At 41.6% G+C, this 18882-nt stretch overlaps 1 protein-coding gene across 2 annotated transcripts in view; it reads right to left on the minus strand.

Moving 5' to 3' along the window:
- The window catches only part of Synpr (synaptoporin), a 305150-nt gene that overhangs the window by 42156 nt on the left and 244112 nt on the right, over positions 1–18882 (minus strand). For both annotated transcript variants that reach the window (XM_028760699.1, XM_028760700.1), the window contains one exon: positions 11165–11363. In XM_028760699.1, the coding sequence (XP_028616532.1) occupies positions 11165–11363 (199 nt within the window). The remainder of the gene's footprint in view (positions 1–11164; positions 11364–18882) is intronic.

The following is an 18882-nucleotide window of genomic DNA, read 5'->3' on the forward strand; positions in this document are numbered from 1 at the left end:
AGAGAGAGAGAGAGAGAGAGAGAGAGAGAGAGAGAGAGAGAGAGAGAACGCTTTTATATCAGGCAGGATGGCCACCACCAGCTAGACCCACAAGAGGAAGGAGAAATTTACTCTAAATCAATCCATGATGAGACTTTGGCTGACTCACTCTGATGTGATGTCAGGTGACTCACCATGGTGGATAGCTCAGCAGGACCCTACAAGTGAGAGGAGGCTGTCTTCTCCGCAGAAGGAAATGGGTGAGACAAAATATGCCTACAATTATATTATCCTCCCCGAATCTGTGGTCAAACCATCTCCCCAGACAAATATCCATGCTTCCCATTCAGTTGCTTTCTGTTCCCTTCCAAGCTCCAACAACACTATTCTCCTTCCACCACATGATCCAGCAAGTGAACTTTCCTGTTCTTTCCTCCATATTGCCTCCCCGACTGGAAATGATAAATCACAGTTGTTTTTGGATAGGTTGGTCATGTTTTATTTATTCAAAGGCCAACTCTAGCAGAGTGATGACAGTTTAGGCTACTCTAATGCAATCCTCCCATGTATGATTCACACAGCAGATACTCAGGAGTCTGATAGGTGTCCTTGACTTTCCATTTTTCTGCTCCCAAGACTATGTAGGTAGGAGCATAGCATTATGGGAAAGACTGTACCTCTGAGGGGACATGCTACTTCAGCTCTGTAAATCTGGACTAACATTTGTAGTGGGCATAGTAGTAACTGCCTTTATGGTGATGCTGGATAGTTTAAGAATATAGTCCATTTTATCAATTCCTAGTCCATGGAAGTACCCAAAGAAATTGTAGTTCAATCAATTCATTGAACTCTGGTTTTCTCTGGACTCAATTACAATTTTCCTAAGTTGTAGAGTCATTTCTGGTTTGTTATTAATCTGTATATTTTTCTATCCCTAGGAGTGGCCACTCAAATGCCCCATGTACCTACCAGGCTACAACCCAAACAGCAAGCTTCTGACTTATTTTGCATCCTTTCGGGTGATATCTGAGTTAAACTGCAGTTTTAAAGACATTTCAGAACATCATGGAGGGAGATTCAGATTTTCAAGACGTAGACAGGTAGTGAAACAAAGATGGAGTTTCACCCTAGCTAGTCTCTCATTTGTTTCCCTAACTACATCACTCATAAAGGAGTAAATAGTATTTACTTTTAGACACTACCTACTTGCCCCAGAGCCAACTTTCTAAGTGCTTCCTTATGTGGATCCATGGCTTTGGTTAGAGATCTGCTAATAAGCAACAGGGATTAAGACAACCAGCTGGGAAAACAGGCTGAAGGTTGTGGGGGGATAACAAACTCTTGATTCGATGCCATCATTTGCATGTCTAATGAACTCTGGGTATTAGGCAAGAAGTTTCAGAACTGCTGGATGTCTCAGAGAAGCAGGAGTTGTGAGGATGCTTGGTATGGATTCAAAGCAACAACTCAAAAAATTGAAGTTAGCTTGCCATCCTCAAATGATGGGGTGAGATAGAACTCAGCACTTGAAAGAGTAACAGGGCTGTTGAGATGGCTCAGCTCATAGAGGTGCTGACTATCAAGTCTGTGGCCCTGAATTCCGTCCCTGTGGCCCACATAGAAGGAGGAAACGGACTTCTGTAAGCTGTCCTGTGATCTCTATATGCTATGTTCCATGGCATGCATCCCCACGTACATGTTATATATTCTTTAACATGTGAGAGGAAGAAGACGAGGGGCTAAGGTTAGTTTGCAGCTGGATGCCCTGGATCAGATTGTCCAAGTTTTCTTCTTGCTACATTATTGCCTTCTTTACACTTTTTCACCATTTTCAGATTTGCTAGCTATCATAATGGTATTCAAGCACCTACTTAGATATATGGAACTGTGTTCTACTCTTTATCCTTAAAGCATAAAAATAAGTACCATAATTGTAGGGGGAGCAGAAAGGAAGGTAAACAAGAAATGGAGGACAGAGTGAAACTCTATATTATTAAACCTGACTGCATTCATCTATAGTGACAACAGCTTGAGCTGAGTTCAGAGTCTCAAAGAATAAAAAATAATATGAAGGATATTTGATCATGACAGCACAGTAAGAAATCCACTGCATTTCTATAGATGAGAAAGTAAATACTGTTCACATAGTCACTGCTTTTCAGTTGTCCCATCCAGTAAGACTTAAACACCAGCTACATGGAAAGCACACAATGGATGCCAGGGTGGATAATATAAGGTTGATGGAAGTGACAGCTTACTTTAATAAGCCCCTGCTGGATGCCTGCCATTGTTGTAGAGGCTTTATGTATAATAACTAAGGTAACCTGACCAAGGGCCAAGTGTGCTATGTCTATTTCCTAAGTGTCAAATAAAAGCACATGGGTGGCAGATGATTGCACTAGGGTTCTGACACAAAAAGTTGGGAGGTTGAGAATGAATTCTTAACTATTATTTCTTACTGACTTCACAAGACAGAAGACTGAGCTCAAGTCTAATAGGACTAAAGCTGAGAGGGAGGTTAGAAGCTGAACATTATTTAGATTTGGAAACTTGGAGCTTAACATAGGACCACTTGGGACCTAAAGAACAGTCTACACATCCAGGATTATTACTCTTTTAAAGTATTTTATATGTATTGGGGCAATTTCATGTATGTATATAATATATCTTGATAATATTCACCCAATCACTCTCTCAAATTTCCCTCCAGTCAACTCTTTCTTCTTCCCCATAAATTTTTTTTCATATTTTCCATTTATTTTTGACCCACTGAACTTTAAGTAGTGTTGCATTCATGAACATATGTGGGGAGTTACTTACTGGAGCATGGAGATCTTAATAGTGGCCACACCACTCAAGAAAATGACTGCAAGCCAGACATGGTAGCAATGCCTTTAATCCCAGCACTGGGGAGGCAGAGGCAGGCAGATTTCTGTTGAGTTCAAGGCTAGCTTACACTACAATGAGAGTTCCAGGACAGCCAGGGTTGTTACACAGAGAAACCCAGTCTTGAGCAAAGGAAGAAAGAAAGAAAGAAAGAAAGAAAGAAAGAAAGAAAGAAAGAAAGAAAGAAGGAAGGAAGGAAGGAAGGAAGGAAGGAAGGAAGGAAGGAAGGAAGGAAGAAAGAAAGAAAGAAAGGAAGAAAGAAAGAAAGGAAGGAAGAAAGAGAAAAGAGAAAAGTTCAGTGAAAACAGGTCTGAGGTCAGACTTAAATTGTCTCTTGAGCAAACTTTGTCAGTATCTTCAGCCACTGTCTCTACATCTCAGTAACAGGATTTAAAGTACTACCCTTACATAATACTGTGAAAAGCACCCACTGTAATGGGTGCATGCACCAGGTGTTCAATGGCTGTTACTTACTGCTGTAAACTTCACAGTGAAAACAAGATATCCAAACCCCTGCCATGGTAACATTTTGAGCTGGGTAACTCGTTGCAGAAGTGAGTTGTTGACTTACTATAGGACATTTGACTTTAGCAGCATCACAGACATCTACCTACTACATCACCTTAGTAGTGTAGAAAGAAACTGATCAAATCTTGCCAATGTCTTATGAGAAAGTTTCTCAGTTTACTTCAGCTTCTAAAACAAAACACTAGAGAGGAGATGGTTTATAAAGATGACAGGTTACTTCCTTATAGTTCTGCAGGTTCAAAGTCCAGTTTAAGGAGTCTGATGAAGTTTGCTTTTGATTCCAAGGTGGTGCATGTTTCTGTGTCTGCTGAAAGGCTATGTGTCTTCATATAGTGGAACAGCAGACAAGCAAGTGGAACACTATCTGAAGCCTCTTCTATGAGGGCTTTAATCCTGTTGATGAGGAAGAAATCTTCAGATTCCAAGTACCTCTTAAAGGTCCCTTCTCTCAATACTGCTACCTTCACAGCATGTGAATGCTGAAGGCACCATGCTGCCTTTGAATTTGTACTCTGCAAAAGGCATATTTTTACCAAAGTGACAGATAAGGAAGAGCCTTAAAGAGGTGATTAGGATATATAGATTCCTGCCTTACTAGTGAGATTAAGCCATTCATAAATAAAGGCTTCAAACAGTGTTTGGCACACTGGCCTTCCTACCTTCTGTAGTTCAAGATCACATTCCTCCTCCTCTCTTATGGATGACACAGTACCATCTTGAAAGGATACATTAGCATTTACCAGATGACCAGATATGCCACCATTTAGACCTTGGACTTTCTAGCTCCAGAACTGTGGGGGTGGGAGGGGGAAAAGAAATCTGCTTTAACAACTACCTGTCTCAGATATTTTGTCATAACAGCACAAATGAACTAGGACAGGGTAGGCACGTCAGAAGCCACTCTTCTCTTTCCTGTGTGTTGGACATTACTGATCTACTTGCCAGAGGATGTAAGTAGGAGCATTTCACAATTCATTTTGCATTCAACGAAAATAGGAAGCTCACAAGAAAAACACTTTTGGTGCTTGGCCAAGTTCCCTGGTTTCCAATTTTCTAACTGATTTTTACTGATTTTCTAACTGATTTCTAACCGATTTTACTCTGGGAAAAGGGGAAGCAAATATAAAACAGATGGGAAGAGGACATATACCATCCACCAACCCCCTGCAGACATTTTTCCAACAGTGGCTAAGAGCTATGTGCTCTGGAAGATGCACACTAATCCTTTAAGCAGTTACTGGCTTTATTAAGGCTCTTCCCTGTGTTTAACTTACTAATTACAGAAATGTGATACCAGAGTGGAAATTTATCTCAATTTAAATTGTAATTAAGAATTCACTAATCATTAAAAAGCTTAAAAGAACTATAGATGTCAACTTTGATAAAGCATGTCCACCATATGCTAGGGCCATTTAAACAGATTCATTTGTTTGCCTTTATCTGTGCTATTCCTGGGGGAAAACTATTCGTTCATGCAAGCTTTATAGTAGTTTAGATTAAGAGTTCATTTAAAGGTGGATTCACCCCTTTTGGGTTGTCAATATTTCTTTATTCAGAGAGCAAGCAGATGGAAAGTAAAACAAATGGTCTGTGCATACACATGCCTGACAAGTCAGGCTTTGGACTCTAACAAACATATCTATGATTAACAGAGAACATACTCGGATTTAAGGTTATGTTTTTCAAGAATCAATTACATTGTGTCTGGGTCAGAACTTCAAAAACAAGGCTCTCCATTCTATTTGCCAATTTCCAAATGCTCTAGAACTATCTTCAGAAGGATACTGATGTGTGGGAGGGGCAGCCTCCATCCTAGGAAGCCATTCTTCCTTCTTTAGGGTCCCAAAGCCCTGTTCACATGCTTCAGCAGGCCAACTACTAGTAAGAGCTTCATAGTGAGTTTTGTTCGTATAACAAATGCTTCTAACTCATCCAATTAGCCATGTTGGTTGGCCCATTAAGGATATTTTGTACTATTACAGTAAAAATTACTCAGATTTGAAGTAGAACTGACAAGATGAGAAAAAAAGACAGAGATAAGGAAATAAGAGAGAAAAGAAAAAGGAAAGGTGGGTATCGGCAGAGAAAGAGAGAGAGAGAGAGAGAGAGAGAGAGAGAGAGAGAGAGAGAGAGGACTCGTTCAGTTTTGATAGCTCAGATACTGAAAAATCCAAGTTCTACCTATGATCTCCCTCAAGTTAAGGTTTGACTAAACAGAAGCATTGTGTCTATGCTCTCCTCCTGTTGTCTTCCCTCAGCTATGGACTACGCCCATCCTTGAAAATCGAGTCATGATCTCCTTCTGGGTCATGTAACAGAGTGAATTCCATGGGAAAAATGTCACCCATGCTCTCCAATTTAATACTTATTATATTCGACCTAGAACAGACTCAAGCTATACTTAGGATCATGGGGCAGGAGAGGATGTCTAGTATAGAGGAAATGAACACAGTAGAATCAGTTGAATGAAAGTCCAACTTCACTTTGCAGGAATATGTTGTAGACAGGGGAAACATTAAAACTGATGTCTGAAAGAATGTTAGAATCTGATATTATTGACTTCTAGTCAGTGTGCCTCTCCCTGTACAAAGCCTAAAAGCTTCTACTCCTCTGTCCTTACAGCACCCATGCAGAGACTATAACAGACTTCCACTTATTTAAGCACAGGTCAAAAAGATTAGACTTTAGTCTAGGACTTCATGGTTTAACCATAACCATTAGAGGGTGGCTCCAGCCCTTGCTATGCAACCATCTTCTAATAACAGGCTGGTTCCTAAGCTCCCAGACCAGCTTTTCAATGTTTGTAGATTAATTACACCAAGTCTCCAAAAGAGGGTTGACTCACTGTTTCACTTCTCTTTCAGGATTGTTTCGCAGCTAAATGAGAACATATTAAAAATATTTGGGAAACACTGGGCAAAATATAAATGCAAGCCAGCATAGCAGCATGTGCTATAGTGGGTAAACTCTCCCAGTCTCATAAGCCACCTCTTATCAAATTGGTCCCCTTTGTGGGGTTGGATAAGAGTGTTCAAATAATACATCCTCTTTCATTTGTCCTTCCTCCCTCCCTTTCTTCTTCTCTCCTTTCTTTCTTTTCTCCATCCCTTTCTCCCTTCCTTCCTTCTTTAAAAAATAAAATATTAAGGTAGATACTGAGAATGGTTGGAATTCCTAGAATAGTCACTTTAAGCTAAGCTTCTTACAGCATTACAGCAAGGCTTGCTGGGACTGTGGAGCACTGCTTATATTACTCATCCTTAGCACACTTTGTCAGTTGTGTGAAACAAGTCATTCTTTCAAAACAACTTTTCAAAACAACTGGGAAAACCTAAATTCCTTCTGACATGAGATCTGAAAAGACCCAGAATACCCTGTCACACAATCCTGGGCAAAAGACTGGCTTGAAAGCCATACTCTATGAAACATGACAAAATGTAACCAGACAAGACATTTCAATTTCACAATCATGTACCATTCAGGTGACTACTGCCTTGTGAGAGCTAGCATGTATCCATCCAAGCAGAAAGGCACTGACTGTAGCACACATGGCAGCTGGTTCACTCCTATGGGTCAGTTTTCTTGCTACTGGATTACTCAGAATTGTTAGCAACTAACTTCCTTCTAAAGATATTAAAATTCTCATTTTGACTTTAAAAATGCAATTTTATCCTTTTTTTCCAGTTGATTAAAATAGTTTTAGGTAGCCATTGAGATATGTGCTTCCTTCCTGTTATTATTGATTTATAACACATCCACCTGGCCATTCTGAAGCCTGCTTCCTCTCCTGTTATTGGCAGAAGGATAAACTCCAAATGACGTTTCCCATTGTTCTAGCATTAGAACTATATAACAGGAACTTCATAAGCCCAAATAGATATTGAATGATCAGAAGAACCTAGAAATCGTCTATTTCCAAAGTTACAGACACTGCAGCTATGCTGGTGGGCACTCATAGCCTCACATACATCTCCCTGCTATAACTTTTGTAGAATACTGTCAACTTGAGGATCTTACGTGATGGCTTAGGGGCCCTTGATTTGGATTTAACTTCTATCCCCTGCCTCCTGGTGATGTAATGTGGAAGAGCTGATGACATTCCCAATCTTCCCACTACTTATCTATGTGAATAATAATATAAACTAGGGCTATTATGAACACTCAGCCAGCTCAATACATTCTGGAAGTCTGTGGAGAATGAGAGTTGATGTCATTGCTAGGACTCGTGTTTCTTATCAATAGTGTCATTCTTTTCACTTCTCTATACTCTGATCTCATCTGTAAAGGAAGATGGGAATTTTTCATTTTCAGATGGGTATCCGATTTCTTAAAGCTGATGGAATCAGTTCTTGTTAGTGTAATACAAGAACATCTTTGTATCATACTGCAAGCGGACAAGGGCCATCCCAAATCATATAATTAAAACAATGCAAGTGTATGCTATAAAAAAATCAAAATATGTGTGATGTTCAATCTTAATTGTCGGCTTGGCATAGTCTAAGGAAGAATTCTCCATGAAGTATTGTGTAAGAAGACTGGCCTTTTGGTGTGCCTGTAGGAAGTTATTTTGGTTTTGATTACTTTAATGAAGATGGGTGACTGTTCTCTGGGTTTGGTCTTCAACTGTGTTAGAGGAGAGATGGTGAGCCGGGCACTACAGTGCACACACCACACTACAGTGCACACACTACACTACAGTGCACACACTAATCTATTGCTCTCTGCTTTTGGGTGTGATGTGACTTAGCTGTTTTGAGTTCCATCCACTTTGACTTCTTCTCAGTAATGGACTATAACTTGGCACTGTGAGCCAAGCAAACCCTTTCTCCCTTAGGCATAGTGAGAGTCACAGCACTAGGAAACAAAACTATTGTAAAAGGCAAAACTGTAAGAACATCAAAGAATCAATGGTAAGGGGAAAGACTTATTGCAGTTATGGCCAGTAGCCAACTTTCTGCATAAACAGGACCAGAGTAAGAGCTAGGACAATGGTTAGACTCTCAGCAAGTGCCTCACTAGTAACAGTGAGTTGAATAGGCATCACCCAAGCCATCCCAAGGCTGCATCTGCTTACACTGGCTCCTTGTGAGCAGGATCTTGTGGCAAGATTGGACAGAGAGGGTTTGCTCTTCACAAATCTACCAACTGCAAAATGTCTGCCTGTGGGATCCCTAGAACACAAGGTCTTTTTAAAATAAGCTTTGGTTATTGGGTTTTATATTAATATCACAGAATTTTCATATTGGGGTCTTTCTGTTTTCACTAGTAGAATTATCTCTTTCTCATCTTGTCTCCTAGGATGTAATAAAAATTAAAAACCTGCCTGGTGTATTACATAACCTCAGATCTCATTAGATCTTTGTTGATGAGAAAGACTATTTGCACAGGGATAGAACACCATGACTCAACAAAATGTTTTTATGTGAATAAAATAGTTTTTTTTAAAATAACAAAAAATAACAAATGGACCCTTTTCCAGTTTATGAGTAAACTGGCAGTGCAGACTTCTTCTTTGGGAAAGAGGTTATCACCTTGGCCCTTAGAATTGTGAGAGTTACTTCTTCATCCAACAAACAAACAAACAAACAAACAGACAAACAAACAAAAAACACCAATGGAGCATGTTCCTCCTTTGCTACCACTCTCTTCTGTGCAGATCACAGGAGAAGTGAAGCAACTCTGGTTCCATTTTGAGATGGAAGAAAAAGACAGCTGCCCAAAGACACGAGCTCTGCTGTATTGCTCCCCCACCCATGCTGTTCCAGTAAAGTGCTGCTGGTGTGAGCTTGCACTTTTCCTTCTAGCTGACCACAGAGCCCTAAACAAAAATCCTTACAGGTGCCCTTCACAATTTGTTTAGCTCTCCATAATCTTTTTAATCAGATTAAAGACTTATAAAATTTACTAAAAGAATTTATATACATCTATCTGCACCTGTGAATACTACTTGAAAGAATAGAATTTCTTGCATAGTCTTATGTGGCCCTTTGGAAGTATAGTGGTACTGTATCAATTCAAAATGACAAAATTAATACTTATTTGATTTTTGTGATTCATCAAAAAATAAACAAATTCTTTAATAGTTAGCAAATTTATTACTCAAAGAATTATGGCCTCCTATAATATTTTTCAAAGCACCTTATTGATTACCATATTGTATTCTTTGCAACAAAAATGTATACACAGGTTTTAAACTACTTTTTAATTGTCCTTGGCCTCTAAGGCTTTAATATTATTGACTTCACTGGACTTGGTTGACCATAAAATTATTATTAATGCATACTTGTCTCAAACAGCAAAATATTCTATACAGTTAGTAAGTAGTTATTAATCTAAAAAGCTAAATTATGTTGAAGATTTATGTCTCTGAGATGGATGGCTTGCTATTTTTCTTCACTTAGCTTCTGAACACCTTGGGGTGTATTATATACTGTTGAGAAAAGTATTTGCACAAAAAGCATGTGAAAAGAGATGGAGTTTGCTATAGCAATGTTGCTAATTTCTTGTTTCTGACATACAGACCTCAAATCACATAGCAATCTATCATCCAAAACATTTTAATGATCTATCAACTGACAGGCAGGTTATGAATATTGATTTTTATTGAGAGCAAGAAATTGTATGTCACCTCATAGTCAAAGAAGATTCACCCAGGCATTAGACAATTCCCTGCTGTCAGTGCTGACAATGTCGTAGATAGTCACTCTCCTCTGCCTCCAATGAATTGTACCCTGTAAAGATGACGTGCTATAAGCTTTTCAATGGCAAGGAAGGCTGCTTTGTTTCCCTGGGAAACGGGAGTACATAATTGCTATCATTTGGTCATCCAACGTCTCTCAAAGGCCTGTACATTAAATAATTAGTTCCCATGGTGGCTGTTTGTGGAGACAGTGGATACGACATATGGCCCTATAAGTGGTCCTTACAACACTGGGGGAATGTGCCTTTCAAGGTGATTGTGGGATCCTGAGACTATTTTGATTTCTGGCCATAAGATGATCAGTTTGCTCCTCACTATAGCTAGCTGGCACTCCTACCTGGAGCCTAAGAATAATAAATCTATCCAATTAAAAGCTGCAATTCTAAAACCATAAGCCTCCCAAGCCCTTTTACCTACGTAATTTGAAATTTTTTACCTACGTAAATTGTGAAATTTATTTATTTTTCTGTCTAGGTACATGTATAAATTAGGACATGTAACATGTAAGTCTGTATTGATTTCACCAATCTGAGTCATTGAACCATTGTCAAAGAGAAAGGAGTGCTTCATGAAGTGAGAAAGGAAGTGGTGGGGAGAGCTGGGGGGAGTGGAGAGGACAGAGCAGAGAGAGAGAGCGAGGGAGGGGGGACCTTCAATTTAGCTAGTTTGATGTTGTGGCTACTGTATAATAAGGAAACAATTCGTTTCAAGAAAGCACAGTTCATACCATCAAACTGGCTACAGAAAACAATGGCTGCCGAGCTCCATAATGCTAGAACTACAAAGCCTCAGCAGCTCTCACTGTTCTTTTCTGGGTCTCATGGGCTTCCTAATCATCATTTGTTCTGTTTTCAAAATGATTTCTACCAGATCTTGTGCTACTTTCCTGTGCCAGGGTTCAAGCATCAGTAGGCATTGTGTTTTCTGTTGGTAGAGCCAAGAGTTCTGGATGATAGCAACTATACCTTTGACACATCAGCCTCAGAGGTGCAGGTGACACCAAAGCCCTTTTACACACTAGGCAAAGAAGGGATAAGGGACAGAAATTGTTTTAAAAAGACAGCAACTTACGATGAGTGGGCCCCGGTTGTTTTCGCGGTACTTGTTCTGGAAGAAAATGTACACGACGGTGGCAGCCAGGGAGTAAAGAAAGGCGAACACAGCCACGGTGACAAAGAACTCTGCTGAGGATGAGGAGTCTCCAACCAGTGCCAGCTTCTGCCGTTCCTTTCCCTCACAGGTGGGTACTTCAAAGGTCACCTGGTGCAGCCTAAAACCATCAGAGGCAAGAAGACACTTGACATGTTGTAGAAAAAATAGAAACGCCCACTGTCACATCTGTTAACACAATCTATCATGAAGCATCCAGTGGAGAATTAGTTATTCAATTTACAGATTCTAGCTTGACCTATGGAAATAAATACCACAGTGGTGGTAATTCATCCTGCAGAGGTGACAAGCAGAGAGACTCTGAAGCACAGCCTTCAGCTGAGACTTTAGGAAGTGGCCCAGCAAGCCTTAAGTTCTGTCTGTGTCTCCAGCCTCTTTCCTCAGTGTATTAAGCCCTGTCCTCCTACTCCACACATACTCTGCTTAACCTGCTAGAGTAATACCAAGCAGGGTATACTCTTTCTGTGAATCTTATATGGACACTTCCACCTGCGATTGCCTCCTCAGTATCAGAATACTACATCCTCCCGGAGGAATCTCCTGCTTACTACTCACTAGTGTGATTTCTCTCCTTTTGATATTTTATTGCACTTCCTTTTTTAAAAAATTGAAATTATAATATAATTCCATTTCTTCCAACCTTTTGAATCTCATCAAGCTGCTTTATAACATTTGTGGTGTTTGTTACTAGGTGAAGCTATTGAGATAACATTTGTTTGCTGTTTTTTCCTCTCTGTATTGCTTCCCCAGTAGTGAATACCAATCTCTGTGGTAGTATGGGCTTTGGTTTTCTTTTTCCTGTGTACCCCAAAGCTGATGTTTATTAGGCATTGTATGTGAACAAGTGAATGAACAGTCTTCCTTCTGCCAGGTCCTAACTTGATGAACCTTTGAGAGTTTTAGACTGTGAGCTTCCCAAGGGGAGCATAGTGCCTGATGGAGACCAATGAAATGCTTAAGCAACACTTTTTCTGCTCAACTACAGACACCCAAGGAAGTCATATTACACACATATTATAAGGGTGTGAGCTGGAATGAAGTGGTAACTGTGATCTGTTACAGGAACCAAGATTTTTCAGAAATTTACAGCTTTGATGGGAAAGGAATCCTGGCAGTCAGGAGTCAAAGGATGCAAAGTCACTGCATAACAAATCTCACATGAGAGATTTATTGGAAGGAAAAACACAGGAGGGTGGCTGCCTCTCTTGGGCAAGAAGCAGTAGAGAACTGAGTGGAACACAGGGTTTATATAAGGTTTCTTGAGGTTGTGGGGTAGAGTTTTCTAGGGTGGCCTGGGATCTGGGGGATTATGTGGCCTGATATTATGACAAATTCAGGGGTTGGTGGGATTTTTTTCTTGTAGGACAGAGCCTGGCCAATTTCCCACCTTCAGGGGCTGGGAAGGCTGTTACAGTCATCAAAAAACAGCAGGGGCCTGAATGCTGGAGCTCCTCAGGCAGGGGTTTGGCCACATGTGTGCCTTGAGTGGTTACTAAATTTACAAAAGGAATGTCTGTCCACTCAGATTGAATCAGCAACAATTGAGACACTTGTAAATCGATCTTAATGAAGCTTGCTAATGTCACCCTAATCTCATTTGGGAAACTACCTGTAGAAGTAACAGTGTTCCTGTAGCCATTCCCAACTCATCTTCTGCCTTGTCTACTAAGCTAAATGTAGATAGCTCCTTCCCACGTGTCCACTGTGCATGCATTCCACCAGATCATACAGTAACACTAAGCATGAAATAAGACGAACAGCAACAGAGCTAGCATGATAAAACATTTCTGTTTTGAACATGTTATTTAACTTAATGCCTACAACAAACTCTATAATGCTGGCTCTTTTTGCCCTTCACCACTTACAGATAAAGAAATGCAAATTTAGAAGGATTACATAATTTTTCTTGAAACACCCAGCTGGTTTTTATGGGCCATGGTTTAAATTCATGTCTGGCTCCAGAGTCTTTTTAAAATACCAATATTAACTTGTTTACGCTAGCAGATGAAGGCATCAAGCAGGATAAATGCTATCAGAATGAATCCTAAGGGCCACTGTCATCAGAATTTTCAGGAACCCCTCCCAGACCTACTGAAAGCTCTAGAAGTGAAGTTGCATTAGTAGCAGGAGGAGGGAAATCATTAACTGTCCATTTAATAAAGACATACTCCTTTAAAAATGATTTATTTATTTTTACTTTATGTACATTGGTGTTCTGCTTGCATGTATGTCTGTGTGAGGGTGCCAGAATTATAGACAGTTGTAAGCTGCCATATGAGTGCTGGGAATTGAACCTGGGTCCTTTGGAAGAGCATCCAGTGCTCTTAATTGGCTGAGCCTTCTCTCCAGCCCAAAACATACACTTTTAATCTTAATTCTTGACTTAAGAATCAGTTTACATGGCCCACTTGATTTTGTGGAAGGACTTTTTTTCTTTAGCAGACAGGTTACGCTGTAATATGACACAGGTATCAGGAACATTAGTTCTGGTGATCGGGTCAGATTTTCTTCAATAACCTGCTCTGTGGGAATGTGGAGGAAATGAACTACACTGGCTTCATGTTTCACTGTAGGTGGCAGTGGGAGATTCTGGCATGGTAATTAAATGACTCAAGGTTTCTTTGGGGGGTGACAAATAATGAGGCAATCATTAATTCTGAAGCAGATGACCTCATAGCATGGTTTACCTTTCTTCCCTATCTTTCATCTGCCATTCCTTGAACATGGTTTTGATAAGCAACTCTGTTTGACAAAATGAGTGAGTGCTGGGCATGAAATGGGAAATGAGAAGGAATGGTTTCTGCTCAAGTTGAAGTTCAGTGTTAGTGAGGAAGGTGGGTTTCTCAGGAGAATCCTAGCCTATAGTGGACATAGTGGAGTCAAGAGAAGCTTCCCTCTGGAGTGTACCTTTAAGCAACAGCTTCAGAAATGACCAGAAATTGCCCAGATCAAAAACTAAGGAAGAAAAATGAGATCCTACTTCACGTCCATGCAGATAGTTAATCTCCAAAAAGATTATAAGGACAGCAAATGGTGGCAAGTTGTAGAGGAGGTGGCAGTTTCATTCAGCACAGGTGGAAATGTAGCCTGCAACAGCTACTTTTGAAAGATGTTGCAGTTCTTCAACTGGGGAAGCTGAGTTACCAGAGGTTCCAGCAACCCTATTGCTAAACACGTATGCAAGAGAAATTATAACATATGTTCTCCCAGAAACTAGCATGAGAATACTCACGCATCATTTTTCTTAGTGGAAAAAATGGAAACAACCTAAATGTCCATAAACTGATAGGCAGATAAAGCATGGTATGGAATGGATTATTATTTGTCAATAAAAGTAATAAAGTTCTTATGCTTGCTATTCCATAGAGAAACCTTGAAAGTACTTTGCTGAATGAAAGAAGTCATGTATAAAAAGTCAAATACTGCATGTTTTCGTTTATACAAAATGTTCAGAATAAACAAATCCATGCAACCAAACACTGGCTTCATGTTTCACTGTAGGTGGCAGTGGGAGATTCTGGCATGGTGATTAAGTGTCTCAAGGTTTCTTTGGGGGGTGACAAAGCAGCTCTGGAATCAATTGTTGTGATAGACACATACCACCCAGCCTTGGAGAGACTAATATTATATTAACACACTGTACATTTTAAATTGTGAATGGGGTGCTGACTGAAGCTGAAGCTGCTTAATCTCTCACCTGGAGGACCTCTGCGTTCCAGACACGAGGACCCACATCTTCAAGCAAGCTAGCCAGGCCACCGAGTCTGCTAAGAAAGTACAGTTTCTCCCACGGGTGCTGCTAGGGCCTCTTTCTCCCCCCCCCCATTTTCTTGGCTGTGGGTTGTCCGGTCGTTTACCCACATGCCCCTGTCTCGGTCCTTCAGTGGCCTCTCAGCAGTCTGAGAGCCCGAGGGCTTGAGACCAGTCGGTCTCCGGCCAACTTCTGGCCCAGAGATCCCTAATCCAAGGGCTCTGCACCCCAGTGGAACCAGACTGAGAATTCCCCATCCCGGGCAAGGCCCCGCTACGCTCGCTCACCCGGTGTTGCAGGGAATAAACTCAGCCAAGATCCCGTGTGCTCCTGCCATGCTGAGCTACCACATCGTGGCAGACGCATGGACCCACAACGCAACAGAGACTCATGCCCGCGCATGCCCACCCACAGGCCTACATTGTTCCCTACAGGTGATAGAGGAGGTGGGCAAAGCCAGCTCCAAGAGTACCCCACCTGGCGCCCGCCAAGAACTTCTCCATGGAACCGTGAGTAACCCCAGCCTAGTTTGCAAGACTAGGCAGGCCTCTCTCTGTCTCCCTTTCTCTCTCTTTCTCTCTCCATATGTTTTGGGCCAGTGTTTTCTCTCTGACTCTTAGCTACCACTAGCTCCTGCTGGCTCAAAAGACTAGGTCTATTTCTCTCTCCCTCGCCTCCACGTGTTCTGCAGATCAAGGGCAAGACGGTGATGGCTCCCTAGCCTCCACTCTGCCCATGCCCCAGCTCCACAGAGAGGGCTCCTTCACAACAAACAGCTGTCTTTCAGGCCACAGTGCCTACTGTGATTCTTGTTCTAAGACTCTTTCCCTTGGTTGAGAGATTTCCCTTTCATTTTGAGCTCTCAGGAGTGCCTACTTTAGTCTTTCATGCGCTGCCTGCTATCGTAGCTTTCTTTCTCTTTCTCCCCACGTGTTCATCCAAGATGGTGATGATACCCTAATCTCTGCTCTCTGCCCCTTTCCCAGGAGTAAGACTTTCATGCTCTGCCTGCTAGCTTCTCAGGAACAATGGCTCTAAACTCTAGTCCCCAGTGATTTTCCCCCAAGGGTCAGTCTTTCACAGGCTGCCTGCTAGCCGAGTGTAGACTTCCCCCACTCCTCCGCCATTTGTGGCCGGCTGGTTACAGCCCAGCCAGTTTGCCTGAAGCAACAGGGCCAGCTTCCTGTTTGCCCCCTTCCCCCTTCCCACCTTTATCTCCTAGGTCATTTTCGGCCAGCTACAACCCAGCTGGCTTGCTGGATAGCAGAGGGTCTGAGACTCAGTCTGCTCCCTTCGCCCCTGTGTCCCTCACAGTTTCTTTCTTATGGCTAAAAACTCCAGGCTGAGCCTGGAGAAACTGCATGCTGCCTGCCAGCTCCCAGGAGCTGCAGCTTCAAGCCAGCCTCCACGTGTCTCCCCTGCCATGGCTCAGTTTTACACAACCTTTTACTCCTTCTGACTCTCCTATCAAACACCCATGTTTCTTGCTTTGAGCTTTTCTTCAAGGTTGGCCTTCTTTTTCTCCTCTACATTTAGGATGCCTAAGAAAAACAGATGGGTTATTCCTTGGCCTCTTTGCCAGAGCACACAGCCACCACATGGTAGCCCAACCACCACATGGCAGAGCAGGCTCCTCCTCCACTACTTCTAAATCCACCATTAACCTTTTCTCCCCAACAGGAATACCTGCAGCAATGTTCGTGCTTTGCTGCCATTAATGCCTTTTCCCCCAACAGTGTTCGTGTTTTTCAACCCAAAAATTTTGGCTTTTTGTTTAAATGTCTCCTTTTCTCTCTAACACTCGTGATATATTCCCAACATTTTTTTTTTCAATTTTTAAGATTTCTTCAATGTTCAAAAGTCATCTAGATCTACTTTCACAGGTTAAATCAACTATGAGATCACCATTTTTCAAATCTTAATTAACAGCTAGTTTCCTTTTACAGACAAACTGTTGCTGCCTACATAATTAATATGATGTTTTTCTTCCTCAGCCATCCAAAACAGACTCAAAGGTACATTCCAGGACTAAAATTTCCTCAAACACCTTTGCCTTTCTAGGATCTCAATGACACACCATGACGTGCTTGCTCCCAAGTAGCCTAATGCTTACTACACACCCTTTGCAGACATCCCCCTGCCTGAGTGCTGCTTCCCTGTTGTGATTATTCTACAGGTGCTCCCACAAGTCCAGGAGAGACAACACCACCTCCTGGAACCTGCCTAGGATGCCATGCTGCCTTCTCCCATCTGACTGCAGACTCCAGAGACATGCTGAGACCCAAAGATGCATGCCAAGATCCAGAGACACTCACTGAGTCCTACAGACAGATTCAGACCTTCCACTACAAATGAACTCTTCTGCCAAAGTCAAATAGCTAAAGTAACATGTTAGTGAGGAAAACATAATGTCTATTTAGATGTCTAATCAGATGTCATTACTCTTGAATTGTACAATATGTATTTAATTGATTCAATGGTCCCTTGCCTTCCCAACCCCCACCCTCAACTCCCCTTACCCTGTGAATTGTGCTAACCCCTCTGGCCTACATAGTGCTTTCTTTTGGCTTGCTCATTCAAAATTTTCACCACAGATGACACAGTGACCCCCCCCTTTTTTTTAAAGTAAAGGGAGGAGATGTGGGACTGCATAAGGGTATTCTGGGTCATGGTTGGGCAGTTGCCTAGAACCCAGAGATTCTGCATGAGAACTGGGAGGAGTTCGGCACGTCCCCAGAACCCAGGGTCCTGAAAAGCAGTCTAGTCTCCATAGAATTACATTGTTCAGTCACATAGGCCAGACAGCCCCTCCCAAAGTGCACAGGTAGAGGGCATGACTAGAGGCCTCAGGCCCTAGGGATTTACATCCTAATGAAGGCCAGAGGGCAGAGCAAATTAAGCATGCCTTCCCAGATCCTACCCCTTTCTCCCTCCCTATTTAACTCAGGACTGGTCTGAGTTTTACAGGGTACTTCCAGATTCATCCACCATCCGCCATGACAATAAACCCTTTTGGAACCAAAATAGATAGATAGATAGATAGATAGATAGATAGATAGATAGATAGATAGATAGATAAATTGTGAATGGGGGCAGTGGCTCAGGAGCCAACAGTACTTGCTGCTCTTGCAGAGGATTAAGGTTTAGTTCACAGCACCCATATACCAGCTCGAAACCCTCAGTAGTTCCAATTCTAGGGTACACACTGACCTCTTTTGGCCTCTGGGAGCATCAGGCAACCACGCATTACACAGACATAAATGTAGTTCAAATATATAGACAAAAATATAATAATAATAATAATAATAATAATAATAATGGTGAATACCTTGGTAAGTGAATTGGAATTTAAAAATGTTACAAAATAGAAATGAATATGTGTCAAATCCTTGCATAGGTAAGATCCTAACACACTGAGGGAACACAGTGTGTGTATGTGTGAATACAGTGTGTGTGTGTGTGTGTGTGTGTGTGTGTGTTTGAATGCAGTTTGGGTGGGGAATGCAGTGTGAGTATGAATGCAATGTGTGTGGGAATGCGTTTCGGTGGGGAATGCTGTGTATATGTGTGAATGCAGTATGTGTGTAAATGAAATGTGGGTGTGAATGCAGTATGGGTGGGAAATGAAGTGTAGTTAGAGAATGTAGTATGTGTGGGAATGCAATGTGTGTGGGAATGCGGTGTGGGTGGAAAATGCAGTATTGGTGGGAAATGCAGTGTTGATGGGAAATGCAGTGTGAGTGGGAATGCGGTGTGGGTAGGAATGCTGTTCATTTGTGAATCGAGTATGTTTCTGAATGCAATGTGGGTGGGGAATGCAATGTGTGTGGGAATGCAGTGTGTGTGGGAATTCAGTGTGAGTAGGAAT

The sequence above is a fragment of the Grammomys surdaster genome, unplaced genomic scaffold (genome assembly GCF_004785775.1).
Source record: "Grammomys surdaster isolate TR1022 unplaced genomic scaffold, NIH_TR_1.0 126546, whole genome shotgun sequence".
Taxonomy (NCBI): domain Eukaryota; kingdom Metazoa; phylum Chordata; class Mammalia; order Rodentia; family Muridae; genus Grammomys; species Grammomys surdaster.